The sequence below is a fragment of the Gorilla gorilla genome, chromosome 6, assembly GCF_029281585.2.
Source record: "Gorilla gorilla gorilla isolate KB3781 chromosome 6, NHGRI_mGorGor1-v2.1_pri, whole genome shotgun sequence".
NCBI classification, from domain to species: domain Eukaryota; kingdom Metazoa; phylum Chordata; class Mammalia; order Primates; family Hominidae; genus Gorilla; species Gorilla gorilla.
In genome coordinates, this window is record NC_073230.2 from 10,212,182 (window position 1) to 10,231,886 (window position 19,705).

The 19,705-nt window shown below is 45.3% G+C and overlaps 1 protein-coding gene and 1 long non-coding RNA gene across 3 annotated transcripts in view; one reads left to right on the forward strand and one right to left on the reverse strand.

Annotated features, from left to right (window-relative positions):
- GNA12 (G protein subunit alpha 12) overlaps nt 1-19,705 on the reverse strand; it is a 115,737-nt gene that overhangs the window by 19,843 nt on the left and 76,189 nt on the right. The window contains exon 1 of one of the 2 annotated variants that reach the window (XM_019031371.4): nt 14,105-14,530. The exons of the other annotated variant lie outside the window; for it this stretch is intronic. Coding sequence (XP_018886916.1) covers nt 14,105-14,401 — 297 coding nt within the window. The 5' untranslated portion in view covers nt 14,402-14,530. Of the gene's footprint in view, nt 1-14,104; nt 14,531-19,705 lie in introns of those variants that run through there. 2 annotated transcript variants of the gene reach the window in all.
- Nucleotides 5,994-19,435, forward strand: LOC134758890 (uncharacterized). Its single transcript, XR_010134582.1, has 2 exons — nt 5,994-6,161; nt 16,344-19,435. It is a non-coding gene; the product is annotated as an uncharacterized lncRNA (long non-coding RNA).

Consider the following 19,705-nt stretch of genomic DNA (forward strand, 5'->3'; position numbering starts at 1 on the left):
AAAAGAACAAAGCTGGAGGCATCATGCTACCTGACTTCGAACTATACTACAAGGCTACAGTAACCAAAACAGCATGGTACTGGTACCAAAACAGAGATATAGACCAATGGAACAGAACAGAGCCCTCAGAAATAATGCTGCATATCTACAACTATCTGATCTTTGACAAATCTGACAGAAACAAGCAATGGGGAAAGGATTCCCTATTTAATAAATGGTGCTGGGAAAACTGGCTAGCCATATGTAGAAAGCTGAAACTGGATCCCTTCCTTACACCTTATACAAAAATAAATTCAAGATGGATTAAAGACTTAAACGTTAGACCTAAAACCATAAAAACCCTAGAAGAAAACCTAGGCAATACCATTCAGGACATAGGCATGGGCAAGGACTTCATGTCTAAAACACCAAAAGCAATGGCAACAAAAGCCAAAATTGACAAATGAGATCTAATTAAACTAAAGAGTTTCTGCACAGCAAAAGAAACTACCATCAGCATGAACAGGCAACCTACAGAATGGGAGAAAATTTTTGCAACCTACTCATCTGACAAAGGGCTAATATCCAGAATCTACAATGAACTCAAACAAATTTACAAGAAAAAAACAAACAACCCCATCAAAAAGTGGGCAAAGGACATGAACAGACAATTCTCAAAAAAAGACATTTATGCAGCCAAAAGACACATGAAAAAATGCTCATCATCACTGGCCATCAGAGAAATGCAAATCAAAACCACAATGAGATACCATCTCACACCAGTTAGAATGGTGATCATTAAAAAGTCAGGAAACAACAGGTGCTGGAGAGGATGTGGAGAAATAAGAACACTTTTACACTGCTGGTGGGACTGTAAACTACTACAACCATTGTGGAAGTCAGTGTGGCGATTCCTCAGGGATCTAGAACTAGAAATACCATTTGACCCAGCCATCCCATTACTGGGTATATACCCAAAGGATTATAAATCATGCTGCTATAAAGACACATGCGCACGTATGTTTATTGCGGCACTATTCACAATAGCAAAGACTTGGAACCAACCCAAATGTCCAACAACGATAGACTGGATTAAGAAAATGTGCCACATATACACCATGGAATACTATGCAGCCATAAAAAATGATGAGTTCTTGTCCTTTGTAGGGACATGGATGAAACTGGAAACCATCATTGTCAGCAAACTATTGCAAGGACAAAAAAACCAAACACCCCATGTTCTCACTCATAGGTGGGAACTGAACAATGAGAACACATGGACACGGGAAGGGGAACATCACACACCAGGGACTGTTGTGGGTTATGGGGAGGGGGGAGGGATAGCATTAGGAGGTATACCTAATGCTAAATGACGAGTTAATGGGTGCAGCACACCAACATGGCACATGTATACATATGTAACAAACCTGCACATTGTGCACATGTACCCTAGAACTTAAAGTATAATAATAATAAAATTAAAAAAAAAAGAAAATCTTAACAGATACACAAAAAACATAGTGGAAAACAAATGGAAATTTTAGAACTAAAACACACAACATCTGAAATTTTAAAATTTACTGGATGAACTTAATAACAGACTGGGGATGAGAGAGGAAAGAATCAGTGACCACTGAAATTAAATTAATAGAGATGACCCAATGATCCAATCTCAAAAAGAGAAAAAAGATAAAGAATGAGGCGCAGGCATCTTTGGGGCAATTCCTAAAGGCCTAATACACAAGTAGTTGGAATCTCACAGGAGAGAACAAAGAGAGTGGGGCAGAGAATGTTTTTAGAAGCAGAAAACTTTCCAAATTTGGTGAAAGACCTAAATTTACAGATTTCAAGAAGCTCCACAAATTCCAAATATGATAAATATGAAGAAACTCATAGCAAGGATGCTATACCACACACTTCTGAATAATCCACAGGTCAAAGAAGTCAGACTCTCCTGTCTGACATGTAAAGGGCCTGGAAGTCGTCACTCCCATCCTCACAGCAGCGACACCGGCAAGAAGAACAAACTGCAAGTCCCAGCTCTGCTTAGACCCATCAGAGAGCTGAGATCACAGGACACACTGCTGCCCCCAAACTGCAGACGCAGACAGGCAAATGCAGAGAATCGCAGTTTACCAGGAACAGAAGATGATGCCAGAGCCTGCAACCGATATGTTATGCCTGGCTTTTAAGAAAAAATACTGGAGTCCCCTCCTTATCCTCAGGGGACACATGCTGAGACCTCAGTGGATGCCTGAAGCCTTGAATAATACCCAACCTTATCTATATTGCTTTTCCCTTTACACATGTACCTATGGTCAAGTTTAATTGGTAAGTTAGGCAGAGTAAGGTTAACAATAAAACAGAACAATTATAACAATACGCTGCAATAAAGTTATGTGAATGTGGTCTCTCAAAGTGTCTCACTGTACTGTATTCATCCCCTTTTGGACTACGGTTGACTGCGGGTAACTGAAACCATGGAAAGTGAAGCCACGGACACGGGGGACTATTGGACAGGCATATTAACAGACACACACACACACAGTGTGAAGAGCAAAGGGGACTATTGGACAGGCATGTCCCATAGTGTGAAGAAACACAGTGTGAGGTTACAAAGTGAGGCCTCAGAACCAGATTCGGATATGGCGAAGGTTTTAGAGTTTATCAGCTTGGGAACTGAAATAACTGATTAATATGAGGGTGCGAATGGAAAGGTGGACAGACGGGAACAGAAGCGAGAGATATGCACACTCCAGGCGTGGTACCCAGACATGCCAAAATCAAGAAGAATTCACAAAGTACATCAGAAAGTATTTTGAACTTCAAGACAATGTTAAAATATCAACATTTTTATCTTGAGATGCTGCCACTACAGCATTTCGGGGAGAAATCTGTTGCTTTACATGCTTATATTAGGGCCGGGCGCGGGAGCACACACTTGTAACCCCAGCACTTTAGGAGGCTGAGGCAGGTAGACTGGTTGAGGTCAGGAGTTCAAGACCTGGGCAACATGGCAAAACCCCATCTCCTCAAAAAAAAAAACCAAAAGTTAGCCGAGTATGTTGGCACATGCTTGTAGTCCCAGCTACTAAGCAGGGGGAGCTGAGGTGGGAGGATCACTTGAACCCAGGAGTCTGAGGCTGCAGTGAGCCAAGACTGCACCACTGCAATCCAGTATAGGCAACAGAGCAAGACCGTTTCAAAGAAAAAAGAAAAAAAAACCCACAAAAAAACAGCTTATAGAAGAGAAAAAATGATCAAAAATCACTGACCAAAGGTACCAACCACCTCAAAGAGCTTAATGAAGAGCTCTTTAAACTCAAGGTAAGCAGGAGAAAGAAAATAACAAAGATGAGATAACAATGAAATGGAAAATGAATTTTGCAATAGAAACAATTAACAAGGCCAAATGTTGGTTCTTTAAAAATGTCAACAGAACTGATAACCTCCTAACTAAGGGAATTAAGAAAAAAACAAATCTCCAGTATCAGGAATGAAAAAGTTATACTATAGCTCCGTCAAACATTAACAGGTATTAAGAGAATGTTCCAAACAACTTTATGCTAACAGATTGGACATCTTACATGAAATGGACAAACTGCTTTAAAAAATTTAATTTCCCAAAACGGATACTGTATGAAATAGAAAATCTGAACAGCCTTTAAAAAACTGAATTTGTTCTAAAACAACAACAAAACTTCCCCCAAGGAAAACTCCAGGCCTAGATGGCCTCACTATCAAACACGTAAAGAAGAAATAACACTAACGAACGTGAACTTTTTCAGAAAATCAAAGAGGAAGAAATAATTTCCAACTCCTTTTATGAGGCCAGCATCATCCTGGTACCCACACTGACAAGATTATCAAAAAAGAAAAATTACAGACCAACTCTCCCCTTGAAAAGACACAATATCTTTAACAAAACTTTAGCAATTTAAACCTAACTACATAAAAAATGTCAATAGAAGACAGCCACTATTTTAACAAAATAAGGAAGAAAAAAATACGAATGTTTCAATAGATGCAGAAAAAAAAGCACGTGAAAAAATTCAACACATGCTCAGGGCTTAAAAAAAAAAAGACCTCTCTCACCAGACTAACAGAAAGAAACTTCCTCAGTTTGATAAAGGGCATCCATGAAAACCATGCAACTAACATCCTAAGTCATGGTGGACCACTGAGTACTTTCACCTTAACACTGGGTATAAGGCAAGGATGCCCACTTTTACTGCTTCTGGTCAATGCTAAGTTAGAAAGACTAACAGCAAAAAGCAAGACAGCAAGCAAGCGAACAAATGAAACAAATAAAAGACACAGGGACTGGAAAGCAAGAAATAAAACAATCTGCAGATCGCCAACTGTTCAAACGCAAAATCCTAAGGAAGCTATAAAAAGCTAGCAACAGAATCAATCCGTGAGTTCAGCACATTCACAAGATACAAGATTACTACACAAAAATCAAGTAGATGTCTTATATACTGCCAATAACCCAGTGGAATCTAGACATTGTAAAAGCAATTCCATTTTTAATAGTACTAAGAAACATGACTTTTTTTTTGCCGTAACTTTTCATCTTGAAATAATTATAGATGCACAGGAAGTTGCAAAGATTGCATAGAGAGGTATAGGTGGACCTGCCATGCATTTTCCCCAGTAGTTACATCTGTTGTTCTTATAGTACAATATCAGAACCAGGGAACTGACGTTGGTACACTGTGTGTGTGGTTCCACGCACTTTGTCACCTGTCTAGATTTGTGTAACCACCACTGCAATCAAGAGACAGAACTGTCCCACCACAACGGTCTCCCTCGTGCTACCAATTTATAATCACAGCCATCCTCCTTCTTCCACCATCCCTAATCCCTTGGCAACCACGAATCTGATTTCCATCTCTAGAATGTATAGTCACTGATCTGTTTTCTGTTCCTATAGTTTTGCCTTTTCTAGAGTGTACTTAAAGTGAAACCATACAGCATGCGGCTTTTTTTTTTAAAAAAAGAGACAGGGTCTTACTGTGTTGCCCAGGATGGAATGCAGCGGCATGATCATGGTTTACTGCAAACTCTCCTCCCAGGCTCAAATGATCCTCCTGCCTCAGCCTCCCAAGTAGCTGGGACTACAGGCGCATGCCACCATGCTTGGCTAATTTTATTTTTTGTAGAGATGGGATCTTGCCATGTTGTCCAGGCTGGTCTTAAACTACTGGGCTCAAGCCATCCTCCCGCTTTGGCCTCCCAAAGTGCTGGGATTACAGGTGTGAGCCCCTGCACCTGGCAGCATGTGGCCTTTGGAAGTTGGCTTTTTTCACTCAACATAATGTCCTTGGGATCGGCTCACACTGTTGCATGTGTCAGTAGCTTGCCCCTTTTTACTGCTGGTAGAATTCCATGGTCTGAACGTGCCGCAGTTTATTTAACCATTTACCAATCTAGAGACATTTTGGTTGTTTCTGTATTTTAGCTATTACACATAAAACTCTGTGAACATTCATGTACACGTGTGGTGTGGATGTAAGTTTCATTTCTCTAGGGTAAATGCCCAGGAGTGTGACTGCCGGGCTGTATAAGTGTATGCTTAATTTTTTTTCCTTTTAATTACATTTATTTTAATGCTGAATTTACTCCCGTGCCATAAGTTTTTGTTTCTTCAGTTTCTTCTGGGAAATCTTTTTCTTCTGGGCAACCTCCTCTTCTGGGTTAGGAACAATCTGTTCCTTTTCAGTAAGGATCATCTCAATGTGGCAGGGAGAGCTCATGTATGGGTTAATCCGACCACGAGCTCTGTAGGTCCAGCGGCGCATCTTAGGTGCTTTGTTCACTTGGAGATGCTCAGTGACCAGAGAATCTACATCTAAACCCTTAAGTTCAGCGTTACTCTCTGCCAAACTCTTTTCCAGAATGGTTGTACCCTTTTACCTCCCCACCAGTGATGAATGAGACCCAGCTTCTCAGTATCCTCACCAGCGTTTGTTATTTTCACTATTTTCTATTGTATCTGTTTTAATAGGTGTGTAGTGCTGGCTCACAGCAGTCTGAGTCTGCATCTCCCTTAATTGGCAGTGACTCAATGGCTGGAGAGGCTGGATGTCTTCTCGTGCTTCTGTGCCATCGGCATGTCCTCTTTGGTGAAATCACTTCATATGTTTTGCTTATTTTCTGCTTGGATTGTTTTCGTACTGGTGAGTATTGTTTTGAGAGTTCTGTTTTCTAGATAATGAGTCCTTTGTCGGATATGTAGTCAGCAAATACTCTTCTCCCAGTCTGTAGCTTGTCTTTTCATCCTCTTACTAAGAGGATGTGGGCAGGGCACGGTGGCTCACCCCTGTAATCCCAGCACTTTGGGAGGCCAGGGCAGGAAGATCCCTTGAGCTTAGGGGCTCGAAACCAACCTGGGCAACATACTGAGACCTCATCTCTACTTTAAAAAAAAAAACAAACTAGCCAGGTATGGTGTTGCGTTCCTGTAGTCCCAGCTATTAGGGGAGGCTGGGGCAAGAGGACTGCTTGAGCCCAGGAGACTGAGGCTGCAGTGAGCTATGATCACACCACTACACTCCAGTCCGAGCAACAGAGTGAGACCCTGCCTCAAAAGGAGAACTTTTGCAGAGCAAACATTTCAAATTTTGATGAAACAAAAATGACCTTTTCTCAAAATTCGATTTCAACGGATCACTAGGGCGTCATGTCTAAGAATTCTTCACCAAGTTCTAGGCCCCAAGGAGTTTCTACTGTTATCTTCTCTCAAGTTTTAGAGTTCTGCGCTTTACATTGAAATCTGTAACTCAGTTTGAATCAATTTTGTATAAGAGATTTAGGTCAAGGTTCACTTTTTCTTCCCTACAGAGACAGTTAGTCCAGCACCCTTTGTTGAAAAGGCTCTCCTTCTTCACTGAGTTGCTTCTGCCCTTGGCTGCAATCAGTCGGGCGTGCTGGCGGGGAGCGATCCACCGGTCTGTCCAGTGACCTCGTGTCTCTCCCTGCGCCAGCACCACACAGGCCTGACCACTGCAGGGAGACAACAGGCCTTGGAATCAGGGAGAGTGGCCCCTCCCACTTTATTCTTTTTCAAACATTTTTGGCCATTCCAGTGCCTTTCTGGATACGTTTTACAATAATCACATCCATGTCTACAAAAGATCTTGCTGAGATTTTCACAGGAATTGTGTCAAATCTGTGTATCACTCAGGGGAGAACAGACATCTCGACAGCATTGAGTTTTCCATGAACACGGCACATCCCTCCATTTGTTTAGATCTCATTTCTTGAGTGTTTTGTGCTTCTTATCAAACAAGTCCTCTACATGTTGTGTTGAATTTACACCACAGTATTTCATTTTTAAAATGACTGTTAATGGTGTTGCATCTTAAATTTGTTTCCATGTGTCCATTGGTCATTGTTAGTCTATAGAAGTAAAATTTATATTTTGTATATGGATCTTGTATCCTGTAGCCTTGCTAAACTGACTCATTAGTCTATGTCTTTTCTGGTAGATTCCTTGGGATTTTCTGTGCCATCTGCCAACAGGAACAGTCATATTTCTTTTTCTCTGATATGTCTACCGTGCATTTCCTTTTCTTGCCTTACTGCATTGGCTAAAACAGGAAATTTTTTTAAAATGTGAAAAATTTCTTTACTGAAAACTGAAGAACACTTGGGCAAAAAATTTGAAACCTAAGTAATTGGAGAGTTTTGTCATATTCATGAAATGGAAGATTCAACATTGTTGTTTATGCTCCCCAAATTGATCTAGATTGAATACCAATCTCAATACAAATCCCAGCAGGCATTTTTTTTGGTAGAAATTGACAAGCTCATTTTAAAATTTATCTCTTCAAAACACCACAGAATAACAAAGCATTTTATAAAAGAAGAAGAACGTTTTCATAATACCAAATTTCAACTTGCTAGAAAGTGACAGAGTTTATCATCGGCAAAAGAAAAATAATATGGATCAACTGAATAGAAATGAGAGTGCAGAAACAGGCCCCCACATATATGGCCAATTGATTTTTAAAAAATTGACAAGGCAACTCAAATGAGGAAAGTAAAAGTTTTCAACAAATGGTGCTGGAAAAACTGGTGATCTGCACAGAACTTAAAAAAAACTCTCATTTGGAGGATCAAAAAGTAAAAAAAGGACATTGATTCTAACCATGTCCTATATAAATCTAATTCAAACTGGATCACTAAAACTAGACTTAAAAAAACATAGGATATCAGGTATGGTTGCTCACATTTATAATCCTACGAGTTCAAGACCAGCCTGGGCAACATAGTGAGACCTCATCTCTGCAAAAAATTTTTAAAAATTAGTCAGGTGTGGTGGCACACGCCTATAGTCCCAGCTACTCAGGAGGCTGAGGCAGGAAGATCTCTTGAGCCCGGGAGGTCGAGGCTGCAGTGAGCCACAATCGTGCCACTGCACTACAGCCTGAGTGAGACCCTGTCTCAAACAAACATACAAAAACATAGGAGAGGATCTCTGTGATCTTGGGTTAGGAAAAGATTTCTGTGCTGTCAGAATTCTAAGATGAGCCTCGATGACAGACGCCCCTGTCTTTCCCCGGAGTGTGGAAGGGACCTGGGAATATGATGGAACATCACTTTTGTGATTTGGTTACTTTAAGTTAGTCAAAGAGGAGGTGCTCTTGGGCCAGGTGTGGTGGCTCATGCCAAGGTGGGAGGATCCCTTGAGCCCAGGAATTTGAGGTTGGTCTGGGTAACACAGTGAGACCTCATCTCTATTAAAAATTTAAAAAGTAGCCAGGTGTGGTGGCACATGCCTGTAGTTCCAGCTACTCAGGAGGCTGAAGTGGAAGGTTCTCTTGAGCTGGGGAGTTCGAGGCTGCAGTGAACTGTGATTGTGCCAGTGGCACTCCAGTCTGGGCAACAGAGCGATACTCTGTCCCAAGGCGGGGGAAAAAAAGGAGGTGATCTTGGCAGGCCCGATCTAATCAGGTGGACCTTTTAAAAGAGGTGCTCTCCTGCTGACCTAGAAGAAAGCACACAGCTGTGTTGTGAGGAGGAGCCACGTGGCAAGGAAGTGAGGGCACCCCTAGGAGCTGCCAGCTAGTAAGAAAATGGGACATCAGTCAGAGGACTGCAAGGAAATGAACTCTGCCAGTACCAGTGAGCTTGAAAAAGGATGACAAGCCTTAGATGGGAACGCGGCCAGGTGCACCAGCCTGCGAGGTTCGGAGCAGAGCACGTGGCGAACTCTGGATGCCCAGGCTCCTGACCCACGCACACTGGGAGATCGTTACATCTGTGCCGTTTTAAGTTGCTAATTGGTGGTAATCTTTTCATCCAGCAACAGAAAACCTTTAGTACTTCTTAGGGCAAAATAACCATGAAGCATAAAGGAAAATGTCATCTTCCCTGCACATTCTCAGCCCCAGGGACCTCTTGCACTTAGTACGTACTGAACGCTTGCTGAGTCAATGAAGACATGTGTTTTTTCAAACCTGACTTTTTAAATGGCAGCTTAAATATTTTTTCCTTTAATAGCTTAGTGGTTCTCTGACTCCTGTTCGCTGTCCCCACATCAGAATAGCAATAATAAGGAATGATTCTTCCCTCCCCCTGCAAATGTAGCTGCCTGGTTAACACAGAACACAAGCTCTACAGACCTAATAAATGTCTGGAAAACCTCTTGCTTGGGGATGAGTCACTCCCTAACTCAAAACCAACAGGATGAGTCAGCAGCTGTTGCTTCAGGCTCTTTATGGAAAGCCCCTCTATTTTTACTATCCTATTCTTAAACAAAGACAAAACCCCCAAAACTCAACATCTCCCAAACTATCGATGCTTACAGTATTAGAAATGAAAACTCAGAGCATTTAAGAAAACAAGGCTTTAGGGCCGGGTGCAGTGGCTCACACTGTAATCCTAGCACTTTAAGAAAACAAGGCTCTGCAAACACTTATCTCATTCGCCATCCAAGTGATGACATCCTCATACTCGTGTGGCCTCTGAAAAGCTCCACTGCAGGCTTGCACGTGAAAGAGGGTGTAAAGGGCAGACACTGGCTCAGCAGTTTCATGTGTTCTGTGCTGTCAGGGTTCTAAGATGAGCCTCAATGACACACGCCCTGTGCAATTTCTTCCCCTGCAGCGTGGGAGGAAGCTGGAGTGTGATGGAACGTATCTCCTGTGATTGGGCGACTTTCAGCTAAGCCAAAGGCAGGTGATCTTGGTGGGCCTGATCTAATCAGGGGAGCCTTTCAAGGAACCTGGCGGAACCCTTGAAAGGGTCTCGGGGGCCCCCACAGCACACTTGGAGGAACCCCTGTGCTAGAGAGGTTGGTGCCTGTGTAGCAGCAGGGTCACAGTCCTAGGCTGGAAGTCACCAGTGCCCACCTCTCGTTCAGTGGATAATCAAGTGCAGTTTACTCATGTAATAGAACACCACAGAAGAATGGATATGAGAGGGTCATCACCGCATGTATCAACGTGATGGGTCTCTGCTGGGCGCGGTGGCTCATGCCTATAATCCCAGCGCTCTGGGAGGCAGAGGTGGATCACCTGAGGTCAGGAGTTCGAGACCAGCCTCCTAATATGGTGAAACACCGTCTCTACTAAAAATACAAAAATTAGCGGGGCGTGGTGGTGGGCGCCTGTAATCCCAGCTACTGGGGAGGCTGAGGCAGGAGAATCACTTGAACCCAGGGGGCGGAGGTTGCAGTGAGCCGAGATCACACCATTGCACTCAGCCCTGGGCCACAGAGCAAAACACTGTCTCAAAAAAAAAATTAAAAAACCCCATGATGGATCTCAAAATATAACGCTGAAGAAATAAGTCATAAAATGGTTATACTGTCCTTATTTACATGAAGTTAAAACACAGGCAAAAGGAAACAAAGCGCTAGCTGTAAGAACTCACACCTACCTTGCACTTACTATGTGCCTGCACTGTTCTAAGGGCCTCCCCCATATCACCTTCATTCTCACAATACTCACGGTGTGTTATTACTGTTCTGTCCATGTGACAGATGGGAAGACTGAGACAAAGTGGTTAAATAACATGCCCAAGTGGTAAGTTACTACTGTTTAGGAACAGGTGGTAAAAAGACAAGTAAAAGGAAAGGAATAATTAGCCAAATACCAGAATAGTGGTGACGCTGGGGTGGCGGTAGTGGCTCACATGGGGTTTATGAATTACTGTTGATGTTTTTCATCTGAGTGGCAGGTTCAGAGGTGTTTGTTCATGCTGTTTCACGCTGTGCCTATTTTTTCAGACCCTCTTCTGTAGTCATACAGGATAGGAGAGAGATGTATACACTTCAGAATTAGAGCAAAAGAGAAAAAACCCAGACTGAAGGCCATGAGAAAAACAGTCCTTAGGGCTGGGCCGCTCCCTCCAGGCAGTTTCTCCAACGGGTGCAGATGCCGTCCAATGCGATTGTCCGCCCCCGTCTCAGAGCCCCACGGCCAGCTGAGGTCCTTTGAAAAGCTCCGCTCCCTGCTTTCTGCCACCCGCTCCTGCCAAGCAGGCTGTGTAGGCTGGAAGCCACCAGTGGCTTTGTCACATGACCACAAACACATAAAAATGACAGCAACACTCAGTTTTAAGAGTATTTTTTAAAATATGAAAACACTAGGATGTCAAGGTTGAGGAACTGAAGGTCAAGAGCTCCAAGGCCTCTGTTGGCAATGTGTAGCTTGGATGTGTGGACAAAGAGAGCCCCACGTGATGGACGTGCTTTCTTCCCATCACCCGCCTCTGCCTGGGGAAGGAGTGGAGATTGAAGACATACCCAATGCGTGCAGAGTCCAGGCAGCAGGGCACACCCCAGCACGAGCTGCTCAGGCTCGCCTCCCAGCAGCGCTGCCTCCCGAGGTCCACAACCTGCTGTGTTCTGCACAGGTTCGACTCAATAGAATGCCTTACCAGTACCCCAGGGGGACACCAAGTCAGAGGATCTGAACTGGCTCATTGCCAATCACCCAGGAGATCAAAGCAATCAATGTCAGCAGTCTTTCCTGGACGCTGTGGTAAGCACCTGAGAACCACCCAGGCCCTTCCGCCTGTCAAATCAACACCGTGGCTTCACTTCCTTCTGGGCAGAGCCTATTCTTCATTCCAAAGACCTAAGATGGCTATGGCACCATGTCACATCAGGGCGTCCCTGACGAGCACTGCACCAGAGCCTGTGAAGACTTTCCACACACATCCCTCAAGCAGGACAGACCTGTCACTGTCCCTTTAAGCCTTCCCAACCTCCACCCTCCAAATCCATCTCCATTTCCTTCTACAGGCAGCTTATCCAGAGCTAAGTTTAGCTACGACCATTTCTAATCTTTCCTCTAGGGACAGCGTCGAGCTCCCTACTGCTGGACCGTCCCAGCCGCGTGGCTTTACCAAGTCACCAGAGGTTAGCTTGTCTGCAAGAGGCTGGCGACACGAGGAACAGAAGTTGTCACATCCTCACAGCAATGTGGCTTCTTTGGTGGGGAGTGGGGGGTTCTGGCTGGCACCTTCCCCACTCCAGCTCCCCCTGTCCTTCCCACAGTCTTGACGAAGTTGCTTGCTCTCAGTCCTCACAGTTCATGGGTCGTTTTGGGACAGCATGTTGTTTTAGACCCAAAACAATGACATGTAAACGGAGTCAGGAACGTAGCACGCATCTCATAGAAAGCATTTCCTACACGTCTGGCTCTCGGCTGTGGGGTCCTCTTAGAGTTATGCGGATGGGAGACAACCACAGCCGCCTCACCGAGCCACCGTGCACGGCACTGCGCAAACAAGCTCCCAGCACAGCAGCCCCGGCTCTGCTACCTCCTGGCCGTGGATGGCACAGCCCCCCTCTGGGCCTCAGTTTCCTCTTCTATGAGGTCAAAGCCACCACCCCATGCTCACAGAGCCATCTGCTGGCTATGCCTAGAGGCACGGGGTGGGCACGCAGATGGCAGCTGTGATTTACCTGAAACCAGACATCTGTACCACGCAGACTCCCAAGGACGGCTGACTTCATGGCAGAATTTGAGATATTTCAGAAGCCTAGTACAAATAAAGAAAACCAGAAACTTTTTCCTAAAACCTGATGCAATTCAGGACGACTAAAAAGAGCTGGAATGGACAGCATCGCCCTCCAGAATTGTCACTACCTCATCTACCGAATTCCTAGGATACAAACAGTTCCCACTTTACACAGGGCACGTTCCCGAACCGGCCTCTCAGGCCGGAACCCAAAGACAATTTCACAGGATTTACTATTTGCAGCTATTGGTTTTCCTTTGACCGAATCCTTGAATTTGCTTAAAAAACAATCAAGAGTTGACAAGATGGGCCACTGGAAAATGAAAAGAGCATCGGCACTGCTGTAATTAAAACGTGAAGAGATGACCAACTAATGCTGCTTTCATACCCTGGATAGTGCTGAGTACCAAACAGCTCTTTAGATCACAAGGTAAAATTCAGCTTCCAGCTGGTCCAGTTTTCCCATCTGTTGTATCCACGGAATGTCCAAATGTAAGGGAAAAATGTGGCGTGTTCAGCCGCCCACCAGTCCAACCAGCACCACAGTCTAACCTCACTGAGGCCTCGCAGCACTCACACAGAACATTCGCAGAGAACTGCGGCTCCATCTGCATTCCTTACCTTCATTACCGTCCCTACCTCCAGCCCCTCAAGAAAAAAGCTAAAGCGACAGAGAAACCTGTGAAAACAAGACATGCCAAAAATACTGACTCAAAATACCAAAAGCTCTCACCCTGAGGTGGAGGGGTCAACACAGGCTTCGTTTCTAGGAGAAGTTATAAGGGCTTCGTGTTCTGCACTGCTAAGAAACACCACCCTGACTTAGGGTCGTCACAGAAGGTGCACATAGCGGGGCGGGCGTGCACCCACCACTCACGCCAGGCGCTGCTGGACACACACGATCCCACCGAATCCAGACACGGTATGGCAGTTCCCACTTTCCTCACTGAGAAAACCAAAGCTTAGACGTTAACTTGGCCAAGGGCAAAAACGCTACTTAACTCCAAAGTCCAGGCTCTGAACCCACCCGTGTGCGGGGCCTGAGGTGTGAGTAGCCTAACTGTGGACTACAAAAGCAGTTCCACCACGCCTTCTATTCTGGAGTTAGATCCAATGACATTTCCTGAAAATTACATTTACAAACCCAAAAAAGGACAATCCCCTTCCGGATAAGACCCCAATGCCATGAAGCACAGAGCGGCAGGACGATGAGAGGATAAATCATTTGGAAAGAAACCACGCTGCCCGGGTGGAGGAGCGCCAGAGGGAAGCAGGCCCCATGTCCTCCCTCCTGCAGGAAGTGCACCAGGCCCGTCCTTTCCACCCAGGCTGTACAAAAGGGAGGAGGAGCACTCAGGGCGGCCTCCCATCCGCCACACACCCAGTCAGCGTGGCTCCGAAGCAGGAGAGGGCCAGCTCTGAGCCCTGCTCGTGGAGCCATGGGTGCTGCGGCGGGGAGAAGAGGCCACAGGCGGGGACGCCCCAGACACTCCCGTGGGGCCCGTGCCAGGGTCTCCTGCTCCTCAGAAAGAGCCCTTGTGTGCTACTGTGGTCGCCAATAGCCCTGCCGGCCACTGGCCCAGGACTCAGCGTGCCGTTCCTCCAGGACGCGGACCGGGGCTCCCTACCAGCCTTGAGTGAGAGACCACGAGCAGCCTCTGAAGTCATCTTCCTCTCTCTTCTCAGAAGCATTTCTCGAATATTCTGCTGACAAGAGGTTACCAGGACTTCACAAGACACCCGAACACACACACACACACACACACACACAGGACTTCACAAGACACCCGAACACACACACACACAGGACTTCACAAGACACCCGCGCACACACACACACACACACACACACACACAACTTCACAAGACACCCGAACACACACACAGGACTTCACAAGACACCCGAACACACACACACACACACACACACACACGGTCTCAACACAGTTCAGAAAACACATTTGCCTTCCCAGGCCCGTGGGAGGAGTGTTGTGAGGCTGAGACACAGCCCGGCCTGCGCCACAGTTTGTTTGCTTCATCGGGCGGAGAAGGCCGAGTTCCAGCTCAGGGAGCCCACAAAGGAGCTCTTCCTACGGCCCTGCCCACAGCCTGGAGCAAAGGTCTTGTCTGGAAAAGCTCCCCGAGCTCCCTCAACCCCGGCAGCAGTGCTGCTCTGTGGCTGAGGATGAAGCTCCCGTCCATGTCCCAAGCAGTGTCTCAATTCTCAATGGTCCTGTAATCTAAGGCTAGCTCGAAACAAAAAAACAATTATTTTAAGGTCTAAAATATGCAGAAAGAGCTGCAGTGAACACATTTACACCTCCCAAGGACAAGCATCTAAGGAAGATCCCTGGTAAGAATGAGAAAGCCTGGGCTTGTCCAGGAAACCAAAGCTTCTTCTAAATGTGCCTTCCCTGCACAAAATGCCTCCCCCACAGGCTCTGCTTTTCCTGTCGCCTGGAACAAGAAAGCTCCCTGGGCAGGCCAGGCTGGGACCTCTGCACTGAGATCCCCACTCAGTGGCCTCCATGGCTGGCAGAGAGCGAGGGAGACGGAGAGAGAAGGAGCTCAGCTGAGCTGCTGCTTTAGAGTCTTGGTTAAAGTGAATCCAATTATGCACCCTTCTTTCCTATAGCGACACTACAGGGGCATGAGAACAGGGTGCGCCCCTAAAGTAAGGCTTGCCTATACTTTCTAGAAGTCTTCCTAAGGCTGCTGTGCTGGTGTCCTCTGATTGGTTATTTTTTATCATTTTGGTTTTGAGACAGGGTCTCACTCTGTTGCCCAGGTTAGGGGGCCGTGGTGCAATCATGGCTCACTGCAGCCTCAAACTGAAGTGGGCTCAAGTGATCCTCCCGCCTCAGCCTCCTGAGTAGCTGGGACCACGGGCATGTGCCACCTATCCCCAGCTAATTTCTTTTTTTTTTTTTTTTTTTTTAATAAAGATGGGATCTCACTATGTTGCCCAGGCAGGTCTGAAACTCCTGGGCTGGAGTGATCCTCCCATCTCAGCCTCCCAAAGTGCCAGGATTCCAGGCGTGTGCCCCCGCATCCAGGCAGTCTGGTTTATTATTCACAGAGAAGTACATCTGATATTGCTGACCAGAGGAGAGTTGAGATTCCGTATGAAGTCTATTTGTTCAATTACCTGAATCCTCTGAGGCGCCCCAGTAGCCCAGTATTCACAGTGGTTGTGGTTGGGCTCAGCATTTACTTCACAATCCAGACTCCTGGGCTTTGTCTCTGACATGTGAATGATCTCCTCTGCCACGGCTTAGGGAGCCAGGGCCTGTCAGCTGGTCTCATCAGAGCTGAGGCTGCCCTCGAGGTGGGGTTCTGTCGGAATGCATCTGAGTTTTTCTTTATTTCTCTGTAAACTGTAGGTGAGCTGGGTGAACCCAGTAGCTTCAGCCACAGCTGGGAACTGAAGCAGCATCTGAAGTCCCTCTCATTCTCCCAGCGTGAGCCGGCGGACCCTGAAGGGAACGCTGAGACTGACCACAGCTGGACTTGCGCCGCCTCGTCCTCTTAGTGAATGAGGTCCTCAGAGGCTTAAGCACGCGTTAGTTATCCAAAATGCTTCTGTTCAGGCGAATGCACGAAGCGTTGAGGTAGGTCAACTGCATTTTGTACGGTGGAAAAGTAATAACCAGTTTGCTTTTTGTATTATGATGAAAATGAAAACCCTTCCTTAAAGGAAAGGAAGCATAATCTCAGAAATCTGAATCCAGGGAATCCCAAATAACCCCCCCAAATTTTAATCCTTGACATTCATAATCACTTGGATTAAAATCTAAGGGAAAAAAAAAATCACAGGCTGACTTTTTTTTTTTGAGACGGAGTCTCGCTCTGTCGCCCAGGCTGGAGTGCGGTGGCGCAATCTCGGCTCACTGCAAGCTCCGCCTCCCGGGTTCACGCCATTCTCCTGCCTCAGCCTCCCGAGTAGCTGGGACCACAGGCACCCGCCACTGCGCCCGCCTAATTTTTTTGTATTTTTAGTAGAGATGGGGTTTCATTTAGTAGAGATGGTGTTAGCCAGGATGGTCTCGATCTCCTGACCTCGTGATCCGCCCGCCTCCGCCTCCTAAAATGCTGGGATTACAGGCCTGAGCCACCGCGCCCAGCCTACAACAGGAAGACTTTGTTAAATGAATGAGGGCGCAGGGAAGAGCAGGTGCTTTGTGAACTTGAGAGCTTCACTTCCTAATCCTGTGACTCCAACATTCAATTAAAGGTAAAGAAAACCAGCAAGACGAGGTAGGGAGTTCTGTATCCTGTGTTTTTTCTTTTTTTCTTCTTTTTATTTTTTGTTTTTGAGACAGAGTCTCACTCTGTTACCCAGGCTGGAGTGCAATGGCATGATCTTGGCTCACCGCAACCTCCGCCTCCTGGGTTCAAGCGATTCTCCTGTCTTAGCCTCCTGAGTAGCTGGGACTACAGGCGTATGCCAATACACCCAGCTAATTTTTGTTTTTTAGTAGAGATGGGGATTTCACCATGTTGGCCAGGCTGGTCTCGAACTCCTGACCTCGTGATCCAGGGCCCCCCTCCCCCCTCCACCAAGCTTCCAAAGTGCTGGGATTACAGGTGCGAGCCACTGCGCCGGGCTCCACATCCACTTTTTTAAAAATTGTAGTAAAAAACATATTGACATAAAATTTACCATCTTAATCATTTTAAAATGCACAGTTCAGTGGTGTTAAGCATATTAACGTTGTTGTGAAACCGATCTCCAAAACATTTTCATCTTGCAAATCTGAAACTTTGCACTCATTAAACAACTCCCATTTCCCCCATCTGCCCAGCCCCTCGTAACCAGCATTCTACTTTTTGTTTCTATGCATTTGACTACTTCAGGTTATCACATAAGCAGAATCATACTTCTGCGACTGGCTTATTTCACTTAGCGTAATATCCTCAAGGTTCATCTCTGTTGTAGCTAGTATGTTAGCTGCAGTCTTTCCTTTTTAAGGCTGGCTAAAATTCCATTGTGTGTATGTACTACATGCTGTTTACCTGTTCATCCATTGATGAACATTTGGGTTGCTTCCGCCTTTTTTTTTTTTTTTTTTTTTTTGAGACGGAGTCTTGCTCTGTCACCAGGCTGGAGCGCAGTGGTGCCATCTTGGCTCACTGCAACCTCCGCTTCCCAGGTTCAAGCTATTTTACTGCCTCAGCCTCCTGAGTAGCTGGGATTACAGGCACCCACCACCACGCCCAGCTAGTTTTTGTATTTTTAATAGAGACAGGGTTTCACCATGTTGGCCAGGCTGGTCTTAAACTCCTGACCTCAAGCAATCCACCCACCTCGGTCTCCCAAAGTGCTGGGATTACAGGTGTGAGCCACCGCACCTGGCCAGCTTCCACCTCTTAGGCACTGTGAATAAAGTTGCTATAAACATGGGTGTGCAAATATCTCTGAGACCCTGCTTTCCATTCTTCTGGATAAATACCCCGAGGAGGCACTACTGGATCGCATGTGGGTCTCTTCCTACTATATGGCTGTGCCATTTTACATTCCCACCAACAGTGCACAAGGGTTCCAGTTTCTCCATTCCTCACCAACACTTGTTATTTTGTTTTTCTTCTGATAGTAGCCATTCTAATGGATGTGTGGTAGTATCTCATTGTGATTTTGATTTGCATTTCTCTGACCATCAGGGATACTGAGATGCTTTGCATAGGCTTGTTGGCCACTTGTTTATCCTCACTGGAGAACTGTCCATTCAAGCCCTTTGCCCATTTTTTAATTGGGTTATTTAACTTTGCTTCTTGTTGAGTTGTAGGAGTCTTCATACATTCTGAATGTTAACTCTTTTCACATATATGATTTGCAAATATTTTTCCCGTTTTATAGGCTGCCTTCTCACTCTGTTGATTGTGTCCCTGTACGCACAAAAACGTTTACATTTGATGTGCTCCCATTGGTCTATGTTTTCTTTTGTTGCCTAGGCTTTTGGTATCATACCCAAGAAATCACTGCTAAATCCAGTATCTTGAAGCTTACCCTCTATGTTTTCTTCTAGGAGTTTTAGTTTTCGTGATTATGTTTAAGTCTTTAAGCCATTTTGAGTTAATTTTTGTATATAGTATAAGAGTTGTGGTACTTAAAAAAAAATAGCTATGATGCATTCCACTGAATAAATGTACAATCACTTATGTGACCCTTTCGATAGCCACCTGGGGGCATTTCCAGTGTTTTGCTGCTATCAACAACTGTGACACGAATACCCTTTATACTACCCTCTCTCACACACAAGAACAACTGTTTCCCTGTCTTCTTATTTAAAATCAACTCCTGGCTGGCGTGTTTCAAGTTTTTTACTTCCTCATTTGTATTGTAACTCCTAACCTTTAAACCCTTAGCACCAGATATATTTTGGAATTCAGAAACTTTCAGATTTTGGAAAGATAACATGGTACATATGCTATGCATTACCAAATCCTCATCATAAATAAAATCTGAGAATATTTCTACAATAACATAGATTTGTGTGTGTGAACAGTTGTACTAATGGAGACGATATTTTATTTTATTTTATTTTTTGAGACGGAGTCACTCTGTCACCCGGGCTGGAGTGCAGTGGTACAATCTCGGCTCACTGCAACCTCCGCCTCCTGGGTTCAAGCAATTCTCCTGTCTCAGCCTCTTGTGTAGCTGGGACTACAGGCACATGCCACCATGCCTGGCTAATTTTTGTATTTTTAGTAGAGACAGGGTTTCACCATATTGGTCAGGCTGGTC